Raw genomic sequence first — 23,468 nt, 5'->3', positions numbered from 1 at the left:
CGCCATGGAAGGGAAAAAATACATGAGGACTCGGTACAGGTTGATCATATATTTTGTTTTTAAAATTTAGTACCCCCCCATCCCAGATTTCAATTGTATGAAGGAGGAGAAATAATTTGTTTGCTGTGATGGATAGCTTTGACATCGCAAGAGGAGTAGGATAGGTCAAGATTCATGTTGGTGAGTGATGATTTTTTTCCCCCCACATGTGATTTCACTAACCATGATTATGTGATCCTAATCACGGATTGCGTCACGTGATTTTAGTTTCGGTTTTCCGCCATTGCAGCTTGAGTTTCATAGACTTATGTTTCACAAAGCCAGCAAAAAAATGTATTTAAGTAACAGGTAAGTCTCATGTTATAAAAGAAGAGGGAAAACAACATGATTAAGGGTTGCTTAGCATTAATGTTAAGCTAATAATAAAATGTTTAATGTTAAAGTTGTATGAATAAGATAAGAACAAGACTTTTGGGCAATGTGATGTTCAGGTGTGTGGGGTGGGGGGGGGGTGCCTTTCTACTCTGCTGAAAGTACAACATGCCAGCGTTCATTAAAAAGTTATAAATTGCAAGCGTTTTTCACTGGCCACATCTCTATTGCCTTAGCTGCTGTGTGGGTATCATGTGACTCCAGGCTCAATCCCAACAGTCAGCACAGTGGTGTTCAGCTGAAGTTGGTAAGTACTCTGTATGTACCAACTTTGAGGTGCAAACCTGTGAGTATCCAAATTTTTTTTGTTCCTAACACCCGCCCCCCCCCCCCCAAACCCATGGGTTCCTAGATTCAAGCATTTCAGACACCTCGTTGGCCGTTTTGTCTGCTGTGGCCTTTGTATTTGTATTATACCCAGAGCTTCTACAGCCACCCAGACATCCCATAAATTGCCCCCTTTGGAAAATAATATTGGTGTAGACCAGTGATTCCCCAACATGGACATTAACGCCCCCCTGGGGGCAATGTAAAGTTTCAGGGGGGGGGGGGCAGTAAAAGCTACGGGTATAACATAGTATCCTATGGCTTTGATTGCATTGGGGGGCGATAAGAGAAAAAAATTTCTGAAGAAGGGGGCGAGGGGGGGGGGACAAAAAAGGCTGGCAAACTATAGTGTAGACCTTGCCGTCCCCCTCAGGATTATTACTTTTTCTGATCAATCACCTTTCTGGTGCTTGCGACATTTCATTAACCAAGAGGACATGGAAACTATGATGAAAGAACTCTTCATAGGTACCAGTGAGGAAGCAGAGCAGGGCAATTGACAAAAAAATAATAATAATCTGCTGACTGGGCAACATGATGATCTCAACTTAGAATGTTAGCATATTTTTTCTTGTAATGGGATGAATAAAATATGGGACTAAAATATTGTTGAACTTGTGACGTAGTCATTGATATTGATTTTGATATTATCTACCAAGTAGCTCAGTCAGCTTTCTGATATGAAAAAGTTATGTATGTGTTTATTATCATTATTATTATGTGTCTTATTATTTTTCACTCTATTCCTGTGATGTGTTTTTTCCCCCTGCAGTTTTGAAGACTACTTCAACAAAAAATCAAAACCACTTCTGAATATAGTCTACGAAAATGAGGTAAAACTGGAATGCGCTCATTATCGCAAAAGAATATTGAATGACCTGCTTTGTGAATTTGGAAAATATACAGCAACCCAAGATCATGCTTTTGATGTTCTTTTCAACAACTACTTGCATACTGGAAGTGCATTTGAAGGCCTGCAAGTCAAAAACATTGATGAATTTGATATTGATATTAAGTTGAAATTTCCACTAGCCCTAAATAATGAGTTTGATGTATGTTTATTTAGTTTTCATATTATTATTGTTTATTTGTGTGCAGTATGTTTATTTGTGTGCATTATGATTTTTTTAGGCACCAATTTATTCAGGGGTTATTATTATCCATTTATAATAAGGGCTGTCTCATTACGTACCGATGTCAGAACCAGCTGAAGTCATCGCCCAGACAGAACAGTTAATTACCATTGACTACCTTGGTATTTCAAGGTTGCTATTTAGTTAAAAAGTATTAGAGCAGTGATGTCACGCACCTAATCAAAGACCAAATCCACTGAGCCAAAGTGACAAGAGCAGCTTCAAAGGGATGAGACAGCCCTTATTATATAGCCCTGAATTTATTCATGGTTTTTAATGTCTTACATTATAATTAGAGCTAGGGATTGGTTAAAAATTTTAATTAGTTAATCAAAAACGTCTAATTGATTCATCAAATGTTTATTGGTAATTTTTGAATGCCAACCATTTACAATAAGCATAGTATTGGTAAGTGTAAAATAATAATAATTAATGCTAAAAAAACTACATTGCTGGCCACCCAAATTGCAACACCAAGAAAGACAAGAGATATCGCAACAATATTTATTTTGTAGATAACATGTTGACCAAGCATCAAATGATTAAATTTATAGACTTCTGTGAAGTGTGGTTCCTGCCAAAATCAGTAGCCAGAGTAGCCACCACTGTTGGAGATCACCCCTGCCACACGCCTCTGCATTGATTCAAAGAGACTTTGGATGTGTTCTTGGGGTACAGCAGACCAAGCAGCTTCCACGAGTTGCCAAAGTTGATCTGGTGTGGCAGCTGGGGATGTAATCTGGGTCAATCGTTGAGCAACCATGGACCACATGTTTTCTATCGGCGAAAGATCCGGAGAGCGAGCTGGCCAGGGAAGCAATTCAATCTGGCGATTGACGAAGAACCTTTGGACAATGCGTGCCACGTGTGGTCGCGCATTATCCTGGTGAAATATGGCTGTGGGCAAGCCCTGAAGGTAAGGAAGGACAACTGGCTCCAACACCTCGGAGATGTAGCGCTGGCTTTTTAAAGTACCGGCAATGTGTACTAGAGGAGTGCGAGAGTGATATCCAATACCGCCCCATACCATAATACCCGGTGCAGGACCAGTGTGGCGGTGCATAACGCAGCTGTACAGCATCCTCTCTCCACGGTGTCTCCAGACTCGAATCCGGCCATCGTGGTGTTGCAGACAGAAGCGTCACTCGTCGGTAAAGACAATTTCATTCCATTGTGCCGTCCACATCCTTCTTCCATCGCACCATTGGCGGCGGAGACGTCTGTGGTTCTGCGTCAAGGGTAGACGAAGCAATGGACGTCTTGCGGACAGACCACTCTGCTGTAAACGGCGTCGAATGGTACGCGCAGACACCGGATGATGCGGTACAGACTGAATGTGCTGTGCTATGGTTCGTGATGTGGCTGAGCGATCTGTCACTGCCATACGCACAATACGCCTGTCATCACGTGAAGTGGTGCACTGAGGGGGATGCGATCGAACACGTCGGTCCGTCTTACCCTCCTGCATCCAACGATCACATATCCGCATTACAGTTGTTTGGTTTCGTCCAACACGACTACCGATTTCCCTGAAAGATAAGCCACAATCTCGGTAGGCCACTATCCTTCCTCTGTCGAACTCGGATACTTGATCAAAAGATGATCGCTGTTTTCTACTAGGCATAATTGATCGTTTTTTTTAAAAAACCACAAGAAAAACACAATTGCCGTACTTCAAATGGTCGAAATCTCCAAGCCTTAAATAGTGCTTTGAAGTGGCGCCACAGGCGCGCGTGATGTGCATCTGCGCTGAAATTCTAATCATTTGCATATCTCACCTCCGCTAATGCATGTTGTAAATTTCATATTATTTGCATGCTTCCTTCAGGGTGTTGCATTTATGGTGGCCAGCAGTTTACTTTCATTCATTTATACATCTCATTTGCCAAAATTTTGAAGAAAATACAGAAATAGATTAAAAATTAAGTATGCTAAAAACTATCTCAGAAGTCCTGGATTTCCCTCTCTTGAATTGGTTTTTTTTAGAAAATCAGCTATTTTAGGTTGGTTTGTAGTATGGGCAGCCCTCCTAGATAGCTAGAGGACCAGGGTTTGATTCCTGGCAAAAACAACAAATTTTATTTCCAAAGTTTGTCTCAATATGATATCCAGAAAGTCTTTGTTTGATTGAATTGATTGACTCAAATAAAGTTTTTTTAACTGCAATTACCAATAAATCAGACCAGCCCTAATCATAGTTGATTTTTTTATCAGATTGATTTAATTAAATTCAGATTTTTTTGAATTGAACTACCTTTGTTTTAGGGGGGAACAAAGAAATAGGAGAGACACCTCTTGGGAATGAAATTCCAAAAAAATTCATCACCTTAAAACTTTCGAGAGACTCGTATCATCAAGAACCTACATGTTATTATAGACTGACAAATTTAGTGTGTCCTCAGACTTAAACTTGACAAGGGGGGTCATTCGTAAAAAAAAATTTACATTCTACATTTTTTAAATGAAAAATTAGAAGTTTAATTTTCAAAATGAGATTGATCTCAGATTATAGCCAATGACTTGAAGTTTAATATTTCATAAATATTTTTTTACTTTTATTTTGTAATAATATTTTATTTTTTGGGTTTTGTGACTGAAAGTTAGGGATTTTGTCCGCTCAGTTATGAAAACAAATATCATTGTAAAAAACTAAATATTATTTCTGCTGTTTTTATCTCTTAAATCAGCATATTTCTTATACATATGCTGGAAAAAAAAGCCAGTTTTAAATAGCGCATAGAAATTTTTTTTACACACAGCATCAATTTGTAAGCAAAGATTTGGAGGTGGGTGCTGGCATTGATAGATTTTTCCAATGGCAATAAGGAACCAAGAGTATACTAAGAAAATGCTCCCCCAGACCGTGATTCTACCACACCCTCTTGAACAGCTGTCACGTGGCATGCCGGATTTGTGGCTTCGTGCTGCTTGTGCCATACACGGATCATAGAGAAGAAATCTTGACACATCTTGTCGAAATCAAAACAACATCATAGAGAAGAAATCTTGACTTGCCAGACCATACATCCTTCTTCCATTCATCATCTTCCATGCCCGATTTTGGCGTTCTCTATCCCGCAAAAGGGGTTCTCGTCAGTTTTGCAGAGAAATCAAAGGGGCTCTTGATTGTCGCTGGCTATTAAAGCAAATTCATTTTAAGATCTGCCTTGTAGAGCATACCGATATGCTTTGCGATGATCCTGAGTGGTATGGTGCTGCAATTTGTTGCATTGTAGCTCTTGTACCTCATTGTACCTCTGTTGTTGCACACAATGCATGTCAGTCACCTGTCACCTCTTTCATTCACAAGCGATTTCCGCCTACTATTCTACTTTCCACTTGATGTTTTTGGCTTAGCTGAAATTCTTTGAAGACTCAAGATACTGTTGTACTAGAAAAGCCAAAAAAGTTAGAGACTTCAGCCTATTAGCAAATCAGAGCTTTTTATGTTAAAATCAAAACTTTTTATTTCTGACAGACAATGGGTTGGTAATTTATAATTTAATATCTTAGTTTGAAGTGTTAATTTTTTTGCCTGTGAATTGCAAAAACGCTTCCTGTAACATAGTGGACAGAAATGTTTAACTGAGAGAAAGGTATCCCAAATATATTTTAAATAGGCTATGCAAATACACTTTTATTTTCTCAGCAATTATATGCAAAATGTGGACTTACCAGAGACTCCTCTGTAACCTTTGAAAAATGTCCACACCATGAGGAAATGAAAAAAACACATGCTCCTCCCTCGTAGTTTGAATTTCGGTTCTGGTAAAACTTTTAAAATCTGGTCAAAGTGGACACTGGACTTGCTCAGCTGTATATTATATCATCAGGGTGAATTCTCTTTTATTTCAAAATTTTTTGTTGAAAAAATATAAATCTTGTGTTTATGTCTCTCACATTAGTGATCTAGAGTGGATTGGGGAGGGGAATTAATCCTGGAAACAAAAATAATATAAGAAAATAGTGGTTCTGTCCCATAAAATACAGGATGCATTGTCATATAACGACCTTTATTCATAGTGAAATGCCCCCTTTTAACAAACCTCCCTGGATCTGGGCCTTGCAGTGATTTTGATGATCTGTACTATTTAACTTTGGCATTTAACTGAAAAAATAACATGATGAAGAATGTTGTAAACTGTTTAAACTGAATAGATAACTTATTATTAAATTTAACTTAAAACTTCAAAATCTCGTAACTAAAATACTTTACTTCACATCAGTTTCCATTCTGTTGCTTTGCTGGTTTTTGCAACATGTAACAGAGTGAATAAATAAGCCTCAATTATTATTTTTCATCGAAAATTTAAAGGATTGATAAAACCTGTATTATATCGTGAAGCATATTTATTTATTCAATATTGTTTGGCCGAGGCCTATACAAGAGGATACAGAAGTTATGTATAATGAAAATGAAGATTGATGATACAGGAAAATTTTGTAAATCATCGTACAATCTACAATATTTGGTGGTAGGTTTTTCCAGTCGATAATAGTACTTGGGAAGAAACTAAATTTGTGACAATCTGCAGAAGCAAATATGGGCTGTAATTTTTGGGAATGGTTGGGTCTAACAGAGAAATGTGAGGGTTTAATTAGAATGTTGGAAGTGTCGATATTAAAAGTCCATGGAGGATTTTGAAAAGAAAAGTTCAATGAGAGGTAAGTCTAAGAAAGGGGAGCGGTTGAATGTTGAGTTGGCACTTGAGCTCCGATATGGGGACAGATGTTAAAATTGAAGCGAGTGGGCTTATTTTGGATAGAATCTAATTTGTCTATGTTGGTTTGGGTGTATGGGGTCCTAGGTTTCACAGGCATAGGAGAGAGCAGGGAGGATATATGTCTGGTAGTACAGGTGACGGACATGACAGGTGGAGTTTTTCAGGTTACGACAAAAGAAAAAGAGTTTTTGGAGACATTTACTAAAAATATAATCAACATGAACATTCCAGCAAAGATTGGAAGAGATTATAATGCCTAGGTATTTATAATGGGAAATCTCAAAGATCAAAGAATTGTTTATCGAGTAAGGGAAATCGGGGAATTCTTTTATGGATAACCATTTCCCATTTAAGCAGTTGGAACATTTAGGCCAAGTTTTAGTAAAAGTTTATTATGAGCACCCTGTCAAGTGCTTTAGAAAAATGTAGGAAAATGATATCGGATTGAAGGTTTTTGTCAGTGGTGTTTATCATGTATGAAAAGTGTTAACTGGGTAGATACAAATAACGATGATCTAAATCCATGTTGGTTAGGAAAGAAAAAGTTAATCGAGTCGAGGTGGGTACGAATTTCCTTCGCAACTATGTGTTCAAAGAGCTTGCAGCAAGAGGAGGCAATAGGTCATGGGTGATTGCATAGTCAAAAAAGTATATCTCCATGCAGGGTTGTTAAAAAAACCAAAAAACTGGGTTTTTGGTTTAAACTGGTTTTTTGTTTTAAATAGTATTAACATTAAATCTGTTACTACTATACAGTAGAACCTTGATTAACTGGGCTTAACAGTGAAAGTATTAAAAAAAACAACTATTGCATATTAAGACTGGGAGATATACAGTAGATGTGCTACTTCTTATGGGAAAGAAAATAAAAATGTATGTGAGGTAATGTAGCTACTAGTACACTAGTCTTTGTCCTTTAAGGGCAGCTGGTGTCTTTATTGGATTATAGGACCACCTGCCCCTAGCATGATGATGTTACTACTGTTGCTGCTTCTTTGTGAAGGCAAAAAGAAACCCTGTGAGATTATACACCACTACATTTAGATGTGTGATGCAATCCTTATTCATGAATTTGCTAAAGATAGAGCATCAGAATGTAGCAAAAGGTTAGAAAATGTAAGAATGAGTTATGATGAGAAATTGTAAGAATGAGTTATGATGAGAAATTGTAAGAATGAGTTATGATGAGAAATTGTAAGAATGAGTTATGATGAGAAATTGTAAGAATGAGTTATGATGAGAAATTGTAAGAATGAGTTATGATGAGAAATTGTAAGAATGAGTTATGATGAGAAATTGTAAGAATGAGTTATGATGAGAAATTGTAAGAGTGAGAAATTTTGGCTTTTGTATATAACTTTAAATAACTAAGAAACTTCATATGAAAAAAAAAATATATATTCTGGCCACTTTTATGAGACTTTTTGAAAAAAACCACTTATAAAATCTTATTTCATTTAAAGATATACCATCAGAATGTACCCCAAGGATATAAAATGTGGTAAAAGTGAAAAATTTTGGCTAATAATGAACCAATATGATATTTTTCAAGGAAAAAAAATGATATTTAGGCCACTTTTATTTGATTTTTTGAAAAAAACCACTTGGTTTAAACCAAACAACCGTGTCTCCATGTACTATCACTTTATGTTAATATTGATGAAATAAAGAAAACTTAATTATTTATGATTATGGCATAACAAAGTGGACATTCCACAGTAAAAAATCCGATACTAAAGACTTAACATGAATCTTAAGTAATTTTTCAAAAGTCGAATCCAAAAAAGTTGATCAAGCATTAAAAATAAACCTTCTTTCAATGGGCTCAGACGTGTTATCAGATTCAATTTGGTATAAAAATATATTTCCCAACTGACCGTAACAGAGTGGACATTTTAAGATGGGAAAAATTTCAGGACACAAACAAAAAAATTGTTTCTAGCTGATTTCCAGCTTTGATGTTCTAGCGGAACATCAAGATTTTGAGGTTTCGCTACTAACAATTATTTAAAAAAAAAAAAAAATTACTTACAATCTGAAGCAAATTAAAGAAGTTCCATATGACAGAGAATTAGAGGAAGAAATAGAAAAAAATTGAAATTACTTCCAGACTGCTCTGAAATTTTGTAAACGTCTCAGAAATAGTTTGTACACTTTTTTGAGAGTGACCCATGTACAATATGATTATATCAGTAATCCAACATCTGCATTACTGCCCAATACAGTCCATGCCACTTAATGCGATCATAACAGGACTCCGGGATTTCTGATAGCAATAATCGAATGATGACTATATCTAAAAAAAAAAAGTCTCATTCACAAGTATGGTTACCATACAACCTGTTTTGTTGAACGTGACACATGGCAAACCTTAACAACTTTATTTTTCATTCCCACATAATTGGTCAAAAAATGTCCAATCTCTACCTTTTTTATTTATTCCATTCTAAAACGGAACTTTTCTTTTGTTTGAGCTAAAATCTTGCATTTTTGTTATTCAGCCATTGTAAGGTGTTTTTTAAAATGTGCAGTACAGTTCATAGATCCCTTGAAAAAGTATCTCGAAAAAGAAATTTGACTCCAGTCAACTGAAAAAAACTGAAGGAAAAGGATTTTTTTTAAATCATTCATTTACCTTCAATATAGAAAGGCCATTGCAAAAGCAGCTTTTACATGGATCACAGCAAACACGGACAAATTACGACATTTAGTTTTTTACAAGTTCGTATAAGTTTATTTGTTGTCAATAAAGAGGGGAATATAACACATTGTAGCTTCCTACTATAGGCAGAGATAGACTTGAAAGTCGTGGGGGGGGGCATGATGATGATAATGTCAATTGATATATGCGCATATACATTAGATCAGTCGACTCCACCTTTGACCTTTGGTGGAGAGACCCCATTGGAGATAATGGGGGAGTGCCCCTCCCCCATTATCTCCACCCATGCTTCCTACATAGTCTTGCAGCCTGATAACAGTAACTTACAGGGGCAAATAAATTTGGTTTAGCGTGACAAAGAAAAAATTGATAACATTTTCCAAAGTCCCTATAACAAGAAACAAATTTTTCCCCATGTTATGATATTGATCTGTTCCATTAGTTGTGCAAAAGCGCTAACAATACCCAAATGATAACATTATCCATGATTCTAATAAGCGGCATCAACTTTATCTGCCAGTTTATATATTTTATATCTGTAAAATTATATCTATATTATCATCTTTATCTTTTAGCAAATTATTGCTTTTACGTGTTAAGTATATCTTGATGTGGTATTATATTTTGGTAGCCAAATTTTATTAATCAGATCATTTTTATTTAAAGCTTATTGAAGCGGCACACCCAGAACTGTATGGATCATTCAAGTTGAAGCGCTCTTTTGATAAAATCATTGAGAAAAGTCCAGATAAAAACAAGTTGGCTCCATTGGCTCGATTTTTTGACAATGAAGGCTATCTCATCAGCGATAATGTCCGGTTTTGGTGCCAGTCACTTGTTGACCAGTTCATTAACATATTTGAAAGGAATAATATTGTCATATCTGGTGTCAGAGAGGTATACTGTTACTTTTCATTTTACTGTTTGTGTATGTGTGTCAAGGGTTCTTACCAGAGATCTTTGGAGAGGCTTCTGTCTGAGCTTGTTTGTGTGAAAAAAGAATAAACTTCTGGTTTTCACATTATTTCATACCACTACTTGACCTTTCTTTCTTTCAAACTGAGCACAACTCTGGTTTATCACCTTGGGCAATTTACTACTGAGTGAATTATGCAGGGAGTGTGAGTGCGTATATATCTAGTGTTATGTCTGATTTTCAGTCTGCCATCTATATTTCAGAAGTGAAGTGTGACGATTGAACATTTGTACCATTATAGGGCTGTTGTGAGACTTTTTAATGAGAGGGTCGGCTCACATTCATGCCTCGAAGTTGGGAACCACAGAAAACTAACTTCAGCCAACCACCACAGTGGTGAAAGTGGGGTTTGAACCTGGGTCCTTACAATGCAAGTCTGTCACTATGACCACTCTACCACACAGCAGCCTACTACTTAATCATACATGCACCTTGTACACATTCCTCTGCGGAATTTATAACAAATTGGTACACGCAGGAACATGTTGTGTGTGTGTGTGCATATATATTCTTGGCCCTAATATATTTATGTTGTCAGAGTTATATATGCTTTTTGGTGTTATACTGCTGCTGCCATTTCATACTGAACAATATTCTTGAAAAGGGTTCATAGCTTTTATCTCATTGGCGCAAGGTGTCCAGAGAACACAGAAGTTGATAACACCTGATATCTGCCATGGCCAATGGGGATTCCAATGTTCGTGGCCAGTGCTTCACAAATAATCCAGATTTTGATCATAGGCATCAGCATGCATGTATACAGTGACACCTTGGCTAACAAAGGTAATTCATTCTTTAATCATGTTTGTTAGTCAAAAATCAATATGTCATACATTTCTATAGAAAATTGCTTAATTCGTTCCAGGCACGCTGCCCAAAATTGAAAGATGAGTTTTTTTAAACACAATGAGCACTATAAAAAAGACAAAACTGACTAAAGGCTAAAATAAACAGCTTCAAAAATTGGATGAATGAGAATTTATAGGAATATGAAAATACTTAAGATCTTTTTATTTTACACTAATGTACATAACCAACACCAGCTTAACCACAGGGTGATCCAAAAGTCACGCAACCCGTTATAAAAAAAATTAATTTTTCAAATTCTAGTGATTGCAAATGAAAAGTTTTTTCATAGACAGCAGCACTATACTGTTCAAGATGGAAAGACATTCTTTTTTTTTCAAATTTTCCATGCTCACTGATACTCTCAGTGGCTCTTTGTTTCTTGTATGATCAAAATATTTTTTTGCGAGAAGCAAAGAATTTTTATGATTAGACAATATTTTTCAACTCATTCGTTTGAAGCCATCATCGAGGCATCCAAAATAAATTCCCAAATGTTTCTGTGTCCAATAAGGCAACAATCTTACGATTGATGTCCCATTTTCAAGAAACTGGAAATTTTAAAGACTGCAGGCAAAGGGGCTGTTCCTCTGTACTGCACCAACATGGAATATGTGAACTAAAGGACAAAACGTTGAAATGTTGTACAGTTCACAGAGCGCTAAAGAATTTGGACTTTAATACCTGTCATGTTCGAGTTGTTCCAGAGTTGAAAGCTCCAGATCAGATCAAACGTCAGAATTTAGTGCACTGAAAATCTGCACGTCTATCATGCATTGAATCAAAACCAGCGTGTGGTACTCAATTTCATGCCGTAGGCAAGTGTAGGTTCATTTAAAAAAAAAAAAAAGATAGATGGGAAACTGTATAAGGATATTATCTTGTAATTCATTACACTCTTGGATGAAATGAATGCTTTTGCTTTTTTGCAACAGAATGGAGCAACCTGCCATGTGTCTAGATGAGACAATGGATTACTCCACACACTTTTCGATGATCACCTTATTTTGAAGGCCACAAAATCATCAGACCTGTCGTCCCCTGATTTTTTCTTGTGGGGACACCTGAAGACAAATGCACAAGAATAATCCTCATTTCAGTGATTAACTAAAAAAACAGCATTCAATCGAAGATTTAAAAAATGAGTGCTCTGAGAAAAGTGGCCAGAAACCTGGCAGAAAGAATGTGCATTTCCATTCATGCAAAAAGCTCGCAATTTGAATATATGTTGTAACATTTTGAAACAAACTGTTTTTGTATCCACAAATGTTGTCATATTCGAACTGCATAGTTTTTTTTTTTGATTTAGTTCTTGAGAGCATTTTAAAAATGAAATATTTTAGAACGGATTGCGTGACTTTTGGATCACCCTATAATACAAATACAACACCACAACAGGCAAAATACCCAGCGAGGTGGCTGAGAAAAAGATTCCTATAACAAATATGGATGTCATATATTTCAAAAATAAAGCAACCCAATTAAAAATGTAATTAGAAACATTATAAACAATATATACACATGGTAAAATATTATACAATGCCCATAAAGAATACTTATGGTTTTCTTATTGTAAGTATGAATAGCTTCTCGATTTACCCCAAAATGTTTATCATACTTCTTTTTAAACGTGTCAATTGTGTTACAATTTACTACCTCCGGGGGTAAGCTATTCCATTTATTGACAACCCTATTAGAGAAAAATTCCCTGCAACACCATAACCTTGCATTGTCCCTTAACAATCGATACTGGTGTCCCCTTGTAAAAGCAGTCGATTGGCGGTGTACTAAAAGTTCATGGTCCATTCTATCCATCTCATTGAAAATTTTGAACACTTCGATCATATCTCCTCGGCATCTGCGTTCATCCAATGTAAACATATTCAAAAAATAATAGGCTCTAACACACACACACACACACAGCTTGTCTACTAAAGCTGGTGTTGGCACAACCCAATCATGTTCATAGTGTCCTCATCCATTTCTGATTTGATCAGCTGATTTCTGTGTCTTGTGCATGCGGATGCTTACAATTCCCAGACTTCATTTCAATGCTAATAGTCTTGCACTGAAAGAATGTATGCTCTGAAAATATAGTATTTTTCAGCCCTTTTTTCAATGCATTTTCTATTAGCTGAATCTTCCACTTAACATGAAATCGATCAAATACTTTCAGAAAGACAAGTGAAGGTAGATCTGAAAAAATATTCTGATGCAGACATGAGTTAATCAGGCTTAAGTGACAGTGATGATTAGCACTAAAATTCTGCTCAGGATGCGGCTGTTTTATGTTAACCTGTGCATCCATATCAAGGAAAATATTTCATTAGCCAAATCTGTATCTGCTAACTGAGGCAAAAAAATATTAAGTCAATATTTTTGTTAGCCGAGATATCACTGTATACATATCCTTAAAAAAATTTACTTAAGTTTTAGTTATAAATATTCATACAATTTTTGAATGAAATACTTTTGGAGGAGCTTCACTTACAACTCAGTAGTACAAATTGAATTTCATTAATTAAAATTTGTTAAAACTATGGTTGTGTTATAAAACACAGAGTATAAAATAATACAGATTAAGATGTAAAAGTTTTGAGGGTTTGTGAATCCCTTACCAGTGTCACCAGAACTCAGTTAAGGTTCAGTAACTGAAACATACAATATTTATGATGTTTTATGCATAAGAAAAATTACGGTTTCTTTTCCATGATCCACTAATTCAATCAAAAACTAGGGAACTTTACACATTTCAAAATATAACTATGTAGTAGTTATTTAATTTAATAAATAAGTTTTTTTTTTCATAAAGTAGCCTTTCTCTAATCTTGTTATTGATGTATGAGCAAAATTTAAACAGGAAAAGAATACATTTTTGGTGTATTTTTCTGAAACGAATGCCACAGGTAATAGATTAACATAAATCTCAATTTCTAAATTTCTCTAGACTACCAAGTTGATTTTACTGGGTAAGTTATTGCACTTATCTGTTATGCCAATATAAACCTTAATTGTATGAATATAAATATTTCAAATCATGAATTACTGTTCACCCTGCTTCACTATTTAAACTATTTTCTTGTTTATCATTGATAAAATAAGAGCTTTTAAGATTTATTTCAGAAAGTTGTGAATTATTCACATTTAATTTCAGTTAAAATTCTTATTCTGGGTAAGAAGACACTAAAGAGTTCTGCCCCATGCGATTGGGATTTTCCAAATACCCTAAAGATCTTATCACAATCCATATCTGTGGTAAAATCTTTAATGGAGGTAAGAGCGGAATTGTGTGGTATTTATAGATGAGTGAGATCACTTTGGATATTCAGTTATCTTTTCACATCTGAGAATATCAAATTGGCTTTGCTGGAAATGTCTTCTGCAGATGCTCTGTCTTATCTGAAGATTTTTCTTGAGAGGTTTGAATAGAAACACATGTTTTTTGAAATTTAATTTGTGAAAATAATTTTTTAATGATTTATAAATGGTATATAGATATGAAAGTGAAAAGTTGTAATTTTTTCCTTCAGAAACATGACCCCAATAATCCCTTTCATTCCTTAAGATTTTATTATTGATGATTTAGATTTCCATATGCGGCTTATATAACTATACTATGACATTTTTCCCCTCAAAGCTGCAAAACTTGCACCTGCAGATTATACAGAAATTTTGTGGGACCTTGACACCAGTTGTGGAAGTCTATATTATTTCATTGTGATTCTATTTTGTTTCATTCCTTTACACATTACTGTTAATGAACATTCAGAAATAATTTATTTTTTTGTAAATCACATTCCAGATTCAAGCATCTAATTCAGGCCCAGCAAGAACGTTGAAGATCCGTCTATTTAATGACGAGAGATTGGAGTGGATTAGTGTAGATCTGGTCCCTGTGTTCGTGGTGAAATGTGATGGACATCTGAAGAAAATCAGATATCAAGACAATATTGTATCAAGAGTGGTATGTTTAAATTCTCATCCCCTCCAAGTTCCTTCATACTAGCATCTATTTTCAATGATGAAAATTGAGTAGAATTTATTCTTTCCCTTTGGTTCTCTTTATTTTTATTTTATTTTTTCATAGTCTTTTAATGCAGTGATTCTCAACCTGTGGTGCTGCATCCCATGGGAATGCGAACAAGAAATGGGCAAGACAACAAAAAAAAAGGCTTAGCTTTATTTCAAAAAGCTAAATATTGAATCTAAAATAAGAAAAAACCTATATTTTGATGATACAGAATTAAAATGTTACATTCATAGATAGCTAAATACACACATATAATTAATGAAAATTTATTCATCAGTTGAAGCTTTGATAAATAAATTTTGATTTCAAAAACAAAGTAAAGTTGGGGCTTGCTTTTACAAATTCCAATAGATTTCAACAATCAATTGTTATATTGAAAATTTCTAAATATGAAATGCATTCAAAGAGAAGACATATTGCCTAGAACGAGGGGATTAATTCGTAAAAAACATGTTGGTTTATAAAATCCAGTGGAGACTGTGTAGTACTTGGTTACAGGGGTGGTGGAGCAGGAGGGGGAAATCACAGACAATAAACTGAGATTGAAAATTGGGTTGTGGGTACGAAAAGGTCAAGTTTTCTGGATTTTTTATTTTCCTTTTTGTCTCGAAATTGCAAAGTTTGAAAAATATGGAAGTTTTATTATCAAAGTTATTCATTTATCAAGTTTTATGTATTTCTTTCATAGGACATGGCAGACTGCCTTCTTGTCCCGAAACCTTTGAGACATAGCTACATATACAGAGTGGAAGATCATAAAACACCAAGACTCTGGCGATTTCATTTTCCAGAAGCTGAAAAATCTATTATGCGCAACAGAGGATGCATAAAGACTTTGATCAAATTAGTCAAGGTGAGTTTACTTTTTTAGTTATGTGCCTTCTGCTTTTTAGGAGAAATTTTCATGTCGCATACGTACAACAAAACTTGTGATGTGATGGCTGCAGAATGCATTGCTACCACGGAAAGTTTCTCATTGAGGGCTTAGCACACCAACCTCTCTGCAAAAGATACAGGAAGGAAATATGTCAAACACTGTCATTCGGATTCATAAGGAGCCTCATTCTAGGTCCCAGTCTAATTAGCCTTCATGTGCAGAAAATGACCGTGGTATGATGGAAATACTTGAAGTGACAAAATTTGATATCACAGTTATACCAGATCAAAGTAAATTAGAGCTCAAGAGCCAGATTGATAAGATACTCACTTTAAGTATCAAAAGATGTTTAGAGATGTTGCAAGTTTGATACCTGGCTTGTCCCTGTCAGAAACTTTCCTGGCATGGAGGTACAACAGAACAACAGAAACAGTGACATGACCACAGAAAAAGATTGCTACTACAGGGCGTCTCACACCAAGAGGTTAGCGCACCAATCTCTCAGTGAGTATATGAAAAAAAGACTGTCATTTGGGATTGAAAATAAATTGCAGGTCCTGGTCTAATTAGCCCTTGTGTGCAGAAAGTGACCCTGGTGCAACAAAAATAATCAAATGATCGATTTGTCAAATTAAATTGTAACTCTTTTGAATGTTCTATATACAGGGTGTCCACTCTTATCATTGTCATATAGTTTATTGCTAAAACATTAATTAGAAAAAAAACCCTCCATTAGAAGAAAATGTTTCAAATGTTGCCACCCATCATTCTAGAAGCTATTTAAGCTAATAAGTAATATAATAACAATGTTTTAGTAGTGTCATGTCTTGTAAACAGATCTTCATGCGCAGACATGGGAAACACGTGTCAATCTATCTAAACCAGGTGTGGCCAACCCGTGAAAAAAATCTTCTCAATTTTCAAAAAAAAAATTCTTTCTAATTTTTTAACAACTTTTTTCTTATGAATGATAAGTGGTCTCATAGGCTATAGAGCTCCTTGAAATACCTTTATAGGTGCAATTTCGGAAACAAACTTATATGTGATATGATTGTCCTTTTTAACAATAATTACTGATTCAATAAGTCTTTGTTTCGTTTTTCATCTTGAAATAATCCAACCAGAGGAATCACCAAACAAGTGACACTGATGTGAAATAAACATTAGAGGGGTTGGGTGCATGGGTTACTAGAAATCCCATGTGCGGGATACAATGATGCCCACACAGGGATATGCATTACATTGCATTTCCATGAACTCGTGGGGGGGGGGGGGCAGCACCGTTTATATATTTATTGAGTTCAAAGCATTCTGAGACCCTGGCACAGGACTGGCATTATGATAATTGAATTTCTGACTGAATAATGAAACAATTTCAAAAATTTCTCAAAAAGTGTGTAATGAGCAATGTCACGAAAAAAAGAAGGCTGCTGAATGATATTGTGAAGGGAGGAGGGAGATGATTTCATTCTGTAAGGTACATATGGTGAAGGCATTAATATTTTGAGAATCGAAAATGACTTTAACTCTCTGTCAGGCGCAACTGTTCTAATAGGCACACAACCTGCACATTTTCTCTTTTCCTAAGGTGGCAATACAAGATCCAGGTTCGAGCGCATAACAGTCAGTTCACTCAAAATCTTGCCGAATGTGGGGTGGTGACCAAAGGGATCTGCTAGGCTCAATTTGTCCAATTACGCAACATTTTGAAACTTAAGTATTTTAACTCTCAAGCGCATGGGCAGGGTCTGTCAGACCCATGAAATGTATTTCTTTCATCTACTGACAGATGACAGGAACAACTTTCCTGAGGTTATTGCTAATTTCTTCCATCGGGTTCATTTTATCTGACAGGCACAGCACTGCCTGCTGCCATTTTTTCAACTTGCCCCTGCCGCATCGAAATTTGTTCGACTGGTTTTATGTCAAATACATAGCAGAAACTTTTGTGGTTTTTTTTTTCTATTGACATTACTAATAATGATTTCCCATCATTTGACTGTTGTATAAATGAACTTAGTTAGGTGTTTATTATGTATTTTGCCCTAACACTCAGCAATCAACATATCACGTCCGATGGAAGGTTAATTGTGGCACAGCTTGGAAAAATGTTGGCCACCCCCTGATCTAAACACACAATATAGTTCTTCAATCAAGGCTGACCAAGTTGTAACTAATTGAAGTTGAAACACCTTTTTTTTGATGAGAAATAAATTTGTCAAAATTATTTCTCTGAAACAATTTGATTTATTAATAAAATTAGAAGCTCCTAATGCTATCTTATTGAATGAAATCTCAAGTAAATCATACATTTTTATACACACAGTGGCTGACTTCCAGTCAGTTGGAAGTGGATTCCCTTCCCCAGTGGCTGACTAAAAAAAGATTTTCTGATGATGAATGTGTCTAAATTCACAAAATTCAATGTTTCCTAACTTGGTTAATTTTTGGATGAGAGAATGATTTTTTTCTGTTAAATATGTCAGTGCATGAAGAATGTTTTTTTTTATAAAATGACCAAGAGGACACAGGATATAGAGACTGAGTAAAATGACTGTTGAGGAATCAGCTACTAATATACAATAGTAACTGAATAATAGTAACACTCTGTATATATGTTTAAAATAACGAAAACCTATTTCTTAAGCAAAATTTTCTCTTCTGTGACTTTTGCCTCTCTACTAAATCACTTCTTTTTTCATTGTTAGTGCCTGCGGGACAAAGAAAACTTTTCATTGCCATCGTATTTCATTAAAATGGTAGCCTTCCACATGGTGAAGGAGCATCCAAATCCTACATACTTTCATGATTTCTATTTAGGCATCCGTTTTCTGCAGGTTAGTTGAAATTTTTTTTGTGTCTTTTTTGCATGATAGTTATTTTTATTCTCCTTCTCAGACAGACAGTTTAAAACTGTTTTCAAAATAATTGCCTCAAACAACTAATTAATATGCAACTTTAAAGCTCAGCACTTTTCTACTTTGATGTAATTATAATATACAAAGAAAGATGGTCTAGAATCTGTTATTATTTTCATCCCAGTGCGAGAAATTTGAATAATTCAAATAATTCAACTCTTGTGGATATTCCCCATTTTTATACAAAGGTTTCAATAGCTGGCTGATGTAAAGAGATGATTCAACTGTCTCTGCAGATAATTGAACCGACATCCTCTTACTTGTCCTCTCATCTTTGCATCAGCCAGCTATCGAAACCTTCACATGAATTTCATAGAGGGACATCATCTTCAGATATTCCCCTTTTCCCAGATTATTATATGCAGTGAAAATCCTATATAACAATACCTTCTATAACAATAATCATCTATATAGCTATATTACTTTCTCGTCCTGATGCACTTTTCACAAAAATTGATGTACTCCATCCGCAAATCTGTAATGATGACTTTTTTATAATGTGATTATACATTTACTATTACACATTTCTTCAGTCCCTTGAGTATCGTTGTGCGGGGTGCATTTACTGAGTAAAATTACTGCAAATTATTGGTGAACCGTTGATCCTAAAGGTATACTTCCAGTAAGGAAAAAGTATTCAAATGTTTTGGTGACCTCAGATACATCTTTCATATTGCAAGGGTTTGTAGGCCTATGGCTATCAAAATATAGAAATTAACTTTTTATATGGACACCCTGTCCTAAAAAACCCAATTGGAAAGCTGTTGCCCGTCTTTCTTGAATTCTGTCCCCCCCCCCTCCCCCCAAAAAAATTCTATGTTTTCAAATACAATATTTGCATTCCAAATTCAGAGAAAATACAGGAAAGAACTGCGTAAATGAGGGAAAGAAGCATAGTTCATTATTTTATTTTGTTCTTTCCCATGTTTTCTTTAATTTTTTAATACAGTTATGTATTCAAAATGTACTCAGTGAATATTGCACTTGGAAATGTAAAATTGTGTTTGTTTGTTTCAAGGGAGACTGGACAACAACTTTCTAATTCTTTTTTTCAAGATAGGTGAAACTAAGTAAAAAGTTATTTTTTTTCATTTCAATAACTATACAACCCCTTGCAATATGAATGATGTATACGGTCTACACATTATTTGGATATTTTTTTCTAATTGGAAGCATACCTCTTGGATCAAAGGTTCGCCAGTAATTCGGGGGATGGGGGACTTAGCTATGCATCCTGTATAGAAATTTCACTGTATATTTTTTGCAGCTGCATTTGCAATAAATGATACGTGCTACTGAATGTGAATCACATCTGGGTTGTGGTTCTTGATAGCAAGAACTCGATAACGATATCCGAAACTAATCTGGAAACAAATATGATATTCATAGGTTCTGTTTTGTCAGACAGGCATTATCAAAACAGGACAGCTCAGTGGTTCTCCCCCCCCCCCCAACATAGGTGGTTGCAAAATGTTCAATCATGCCATTTTTTTTCCAAATATTTCTCACACAGGATATCTTTCCTTTAAGCTATAATCCTGCATTATTATTGTTCAGCCAGTGAGAAGTTGGAATGGAATTGTTTGTTAATTATGAATTATCATAAATTTTTTAAATGTACAGTATACACAGGGCTGCAACTAGATACAACTAGATACTTAGTCACCCTGGGCAAGCTGGAATTGTGTGGACCCCCTGCATGTAGAAGCAGCAATTAAAGGGTGAATTTGGCATCCATTCTGGTCCAGCGCCTGGGGAACTTGTGGTCGCCCTCCCCTTAATTACCAGTCTGAGCATACATTTCATAGATCTCATAAAAATGTCTTTTGGCTGAGTAACTGTGAATCTGGTCAACTGAAAGAAACTGCCCGAGAACTGAAAGGGGGGGGGGGGGCTTCCTATACTTTACATTTGCCTCCACGGTAGGAAGTTCATTTCAGTGCGTCCGGAGAAAACAATTAACTCCAAGCATATAACAGTTTTTACACTGCCATATTCTGAATTTTTTTTTGGGGGGGGGGGGAAGGGTCAGTGGCCATGTTATAGCACATGGGGTCAGTAGACTTCATCATATGCACAAAGGTCTGTGGAATACAAAAGTTTAAGAACCCTGATCTGCAGATTTCACTAGATTTTTAATGTGTGCAATAGATTAATTATTTTCATGGAATAACATAACAGAGAAAGAAATTTCATTGCATGTGAGGTAGTGTGCTCTCAATCTACCTACTAGTTAATTACTCATTTGCATTTCATTGCAGATGCTGGAGGCTCTACTGCGTCATCTGCAAAAACAAGAACTCTTTCATCTATTTTACCCAAACTTTAACTTATTCGAAGGGCTGGAACCAAGTTATTTGGTTCAAATTGCAAATCGGGTGCAAAAAATTTGTAACCAATTGAAAAGAGATCCTAATTCAATCAAATCTTTTTTTAAATCCTCCAGGTATGAATAAGATGATAAAAATACGATTTGTTATTCAGTAATTTTCATTATTTCCATTACTGTTTTTTTAAATAAGAAAAACAAGTGATTTTATGCAGTAAGAGCAACAAAATTGAACAACGTAAAGAAATAAGTATATGTATTTTGCAGTATAAGTATATGTAGTTGAGCAATTTCATTAAAATCAATGATTATCTGCTAAACTCAAAGTACTGTTGATGCTCATTTTTATGGAATCGAACAATTAGTTTGAAAAATCAGAATTTCAAAAATTGGAAAGACGAAATTAGATGTTCAAACAAATTTCGTTTGAATCAAGAAGTATTGTTTTGTCACTAGAGGCCTAGTTTGCAGGGTCGCCCTTATACCATGTGGGGCCTTGTGGGAAAATAATTTTGGGGGCTCATTAGTCTTGATTTTATATATTTCGAGTTTTGAAGGGGATGGGAATCAGGCATCCAGACATATTCGTGCATTATCAAAGAATATACAAGAATGCTGAAAAATATCTACTCACCAATAAAAATTCAGAATTAATGAGAAAAAAAAAATCCTAGAATTTCTAAAAATTCAAAATTAATGCAAGAAATAATTCCAGAATAGATTGAAATTCAGAATTAATGAGAGAAAATTCTAGAATTTTCATAAAAATTCAGTATTAATGGAAAAAAAATTCACAGAATTGATGAAAATCTAGAACTAATGAGAGAAAAATCCCACAATTGATAAACATTTAAAATTAATGAGAAAAAATTCCAGAATTAATAGAAATTCAGAATTAATGAGAGAAAGAATCAGAATTGATTAAAGAAATAATTCCAGAATTTATGAAAATTCCGGAATCAAATCAGTTGAAGCTCAGACACCTTGTTTAGCAAGAAAGAAAAAATGTATATTTATTGGATATAATGTATATTTTTTCACTTCTATTTCCATGAATGCAGAGCTCGGTGTGCCCCCGCACCTGTTGCACACCTTTAAGGCTGGGTGTGCTAGTTTGTAAAAACATGTCGGTCTAAATTGTAGGTTTGAAGAAAAATTGAGCGTCAACTGTGCATACATACTGGTTTATATTAAATTATTGTTGTTGTGATTGAATTCATGTTTATGATTGTTTTCACTGGATGTTCCGGCATTCAATTTTAATTATATTAATGCATATTTTTTACTTGTTTATTTTTCTGTATTTTTATACATTCTTTATACATTTTTCTTGGAATGGCTGTCACATCAGCTGGTGTGGTCACACTGTCACTGGTGATGGTTTTTTATTTTGCTGTTAATTATGTTTGAATTTTAGGTCTTTTTTGATCAAATTTGTGAAAAATGAGTATTAATTGTACATGATCTTATGTGATAGACAATGTTGTGATATTAAATTAGTATTGCATATGTTTTAGTAATTGTGTCACAATTTTAGTAGAAAAATATGAGTTGTTTCACTTGTGTAACTACTATTATTTTTTTATATGGCCTTTCAGTTTTGTATAAGATCCTTCGAACAATTTGATAAATTCCATACATTTTTCTTAAAATAGTAATATTAATCAGATTTTCACCTGAAGGTTATGAGTGAGGAAAATAGCGTTTGGGAAAAAATGTAACAGATAGATTTAGCTCAATATATTATGAATGAGCAGCTTGGAATAGGAGTATTTCATCAGAAATAAACCGTGACTATTCATGCTACTATTTATTAGCATAACAGTAGTAGGGAGGAGAAAAAAAATGGAACGCTATATACAATATCATGCCTTCCTAGAGGTTGGTCATTTAAAGAAGTGGAATTAACTGCACTTCAGTTTGTATCACATATACACGCTATAAAACAGATACTTTCCATTTTGAGAATAATGGAACGCTACAATATCATGGTTCACAACACTGAATTCAACAGAGTTATTAATGATCGTTATTATTAATTGTTAATTAACTGATTAGAGCATTCAATTAATTTATATAAAGATATAGTTTTTATTTCAAATTTTGAAGAAAAAAATGATTATTGCATCATTACTGCGATATAATTTGTTTCTTGTGCGAATCAGTATAAAGATAATCACTATAGTGAGAGCTATGACCACAACCCTGTACCCC

General features: G+C 34.9%; 1 protein-coding gene across 1 annotated transcript; it reads left to right on the top strand.

Annotated features, from left to right (window-relative positions):
• The first annotated feature begins 186 nt into the window (after positions 1-186).
• LOC149090228 (cyclic GMP-AMP synthase-like receptor) lies at positions 187-22,770 on the top strand. Its single transcript, XM_089233043.1, has 7 exons — positions 187-348; positions 1,532-1,811; positions 9,945-10,175; positions 14,903-15,064; positions 15,819-15,983; positions 18,716-18,844; positions 21,187-22,770. The coding sequence occupies exons 1-7, from the start codon at positions 308-310 to the stop codon at positions 21,379-21,381; spliced, it is 1,203 nt and encodes a 400-aa protein (XP_089089169.1). The 5' UTR covers positions 187-307; the 3' UTR covers positions 21,382-22,770.
• The last annotated feature ends 698 nt before the right edge of the window (positions 22,771-23,468 follow it).

This window comes from Pholcus phalangioides, unplaced genomic scaffold, assembly GCF_987345545.1.
Source record: "Pholcus phalangioides strain wild (caught in Gottingen) unplaced genomic scaffold, Ppha-v1.0 ptg000001l_1, whole genome shotgun sequence".
NCBI classification, from domain to species: domain Eukaryota; kingdom Metazoa; phylum Arthropoda; class Arachnida; order Araneae; family Pholcidae; genus Pholcus; species Pholcus phalangioides.
The sequence above is the reverse complement of the archived record's forward strand: the minus strand, read 5'-3'. Positions and strand labels throughout refer to the sequence as shown.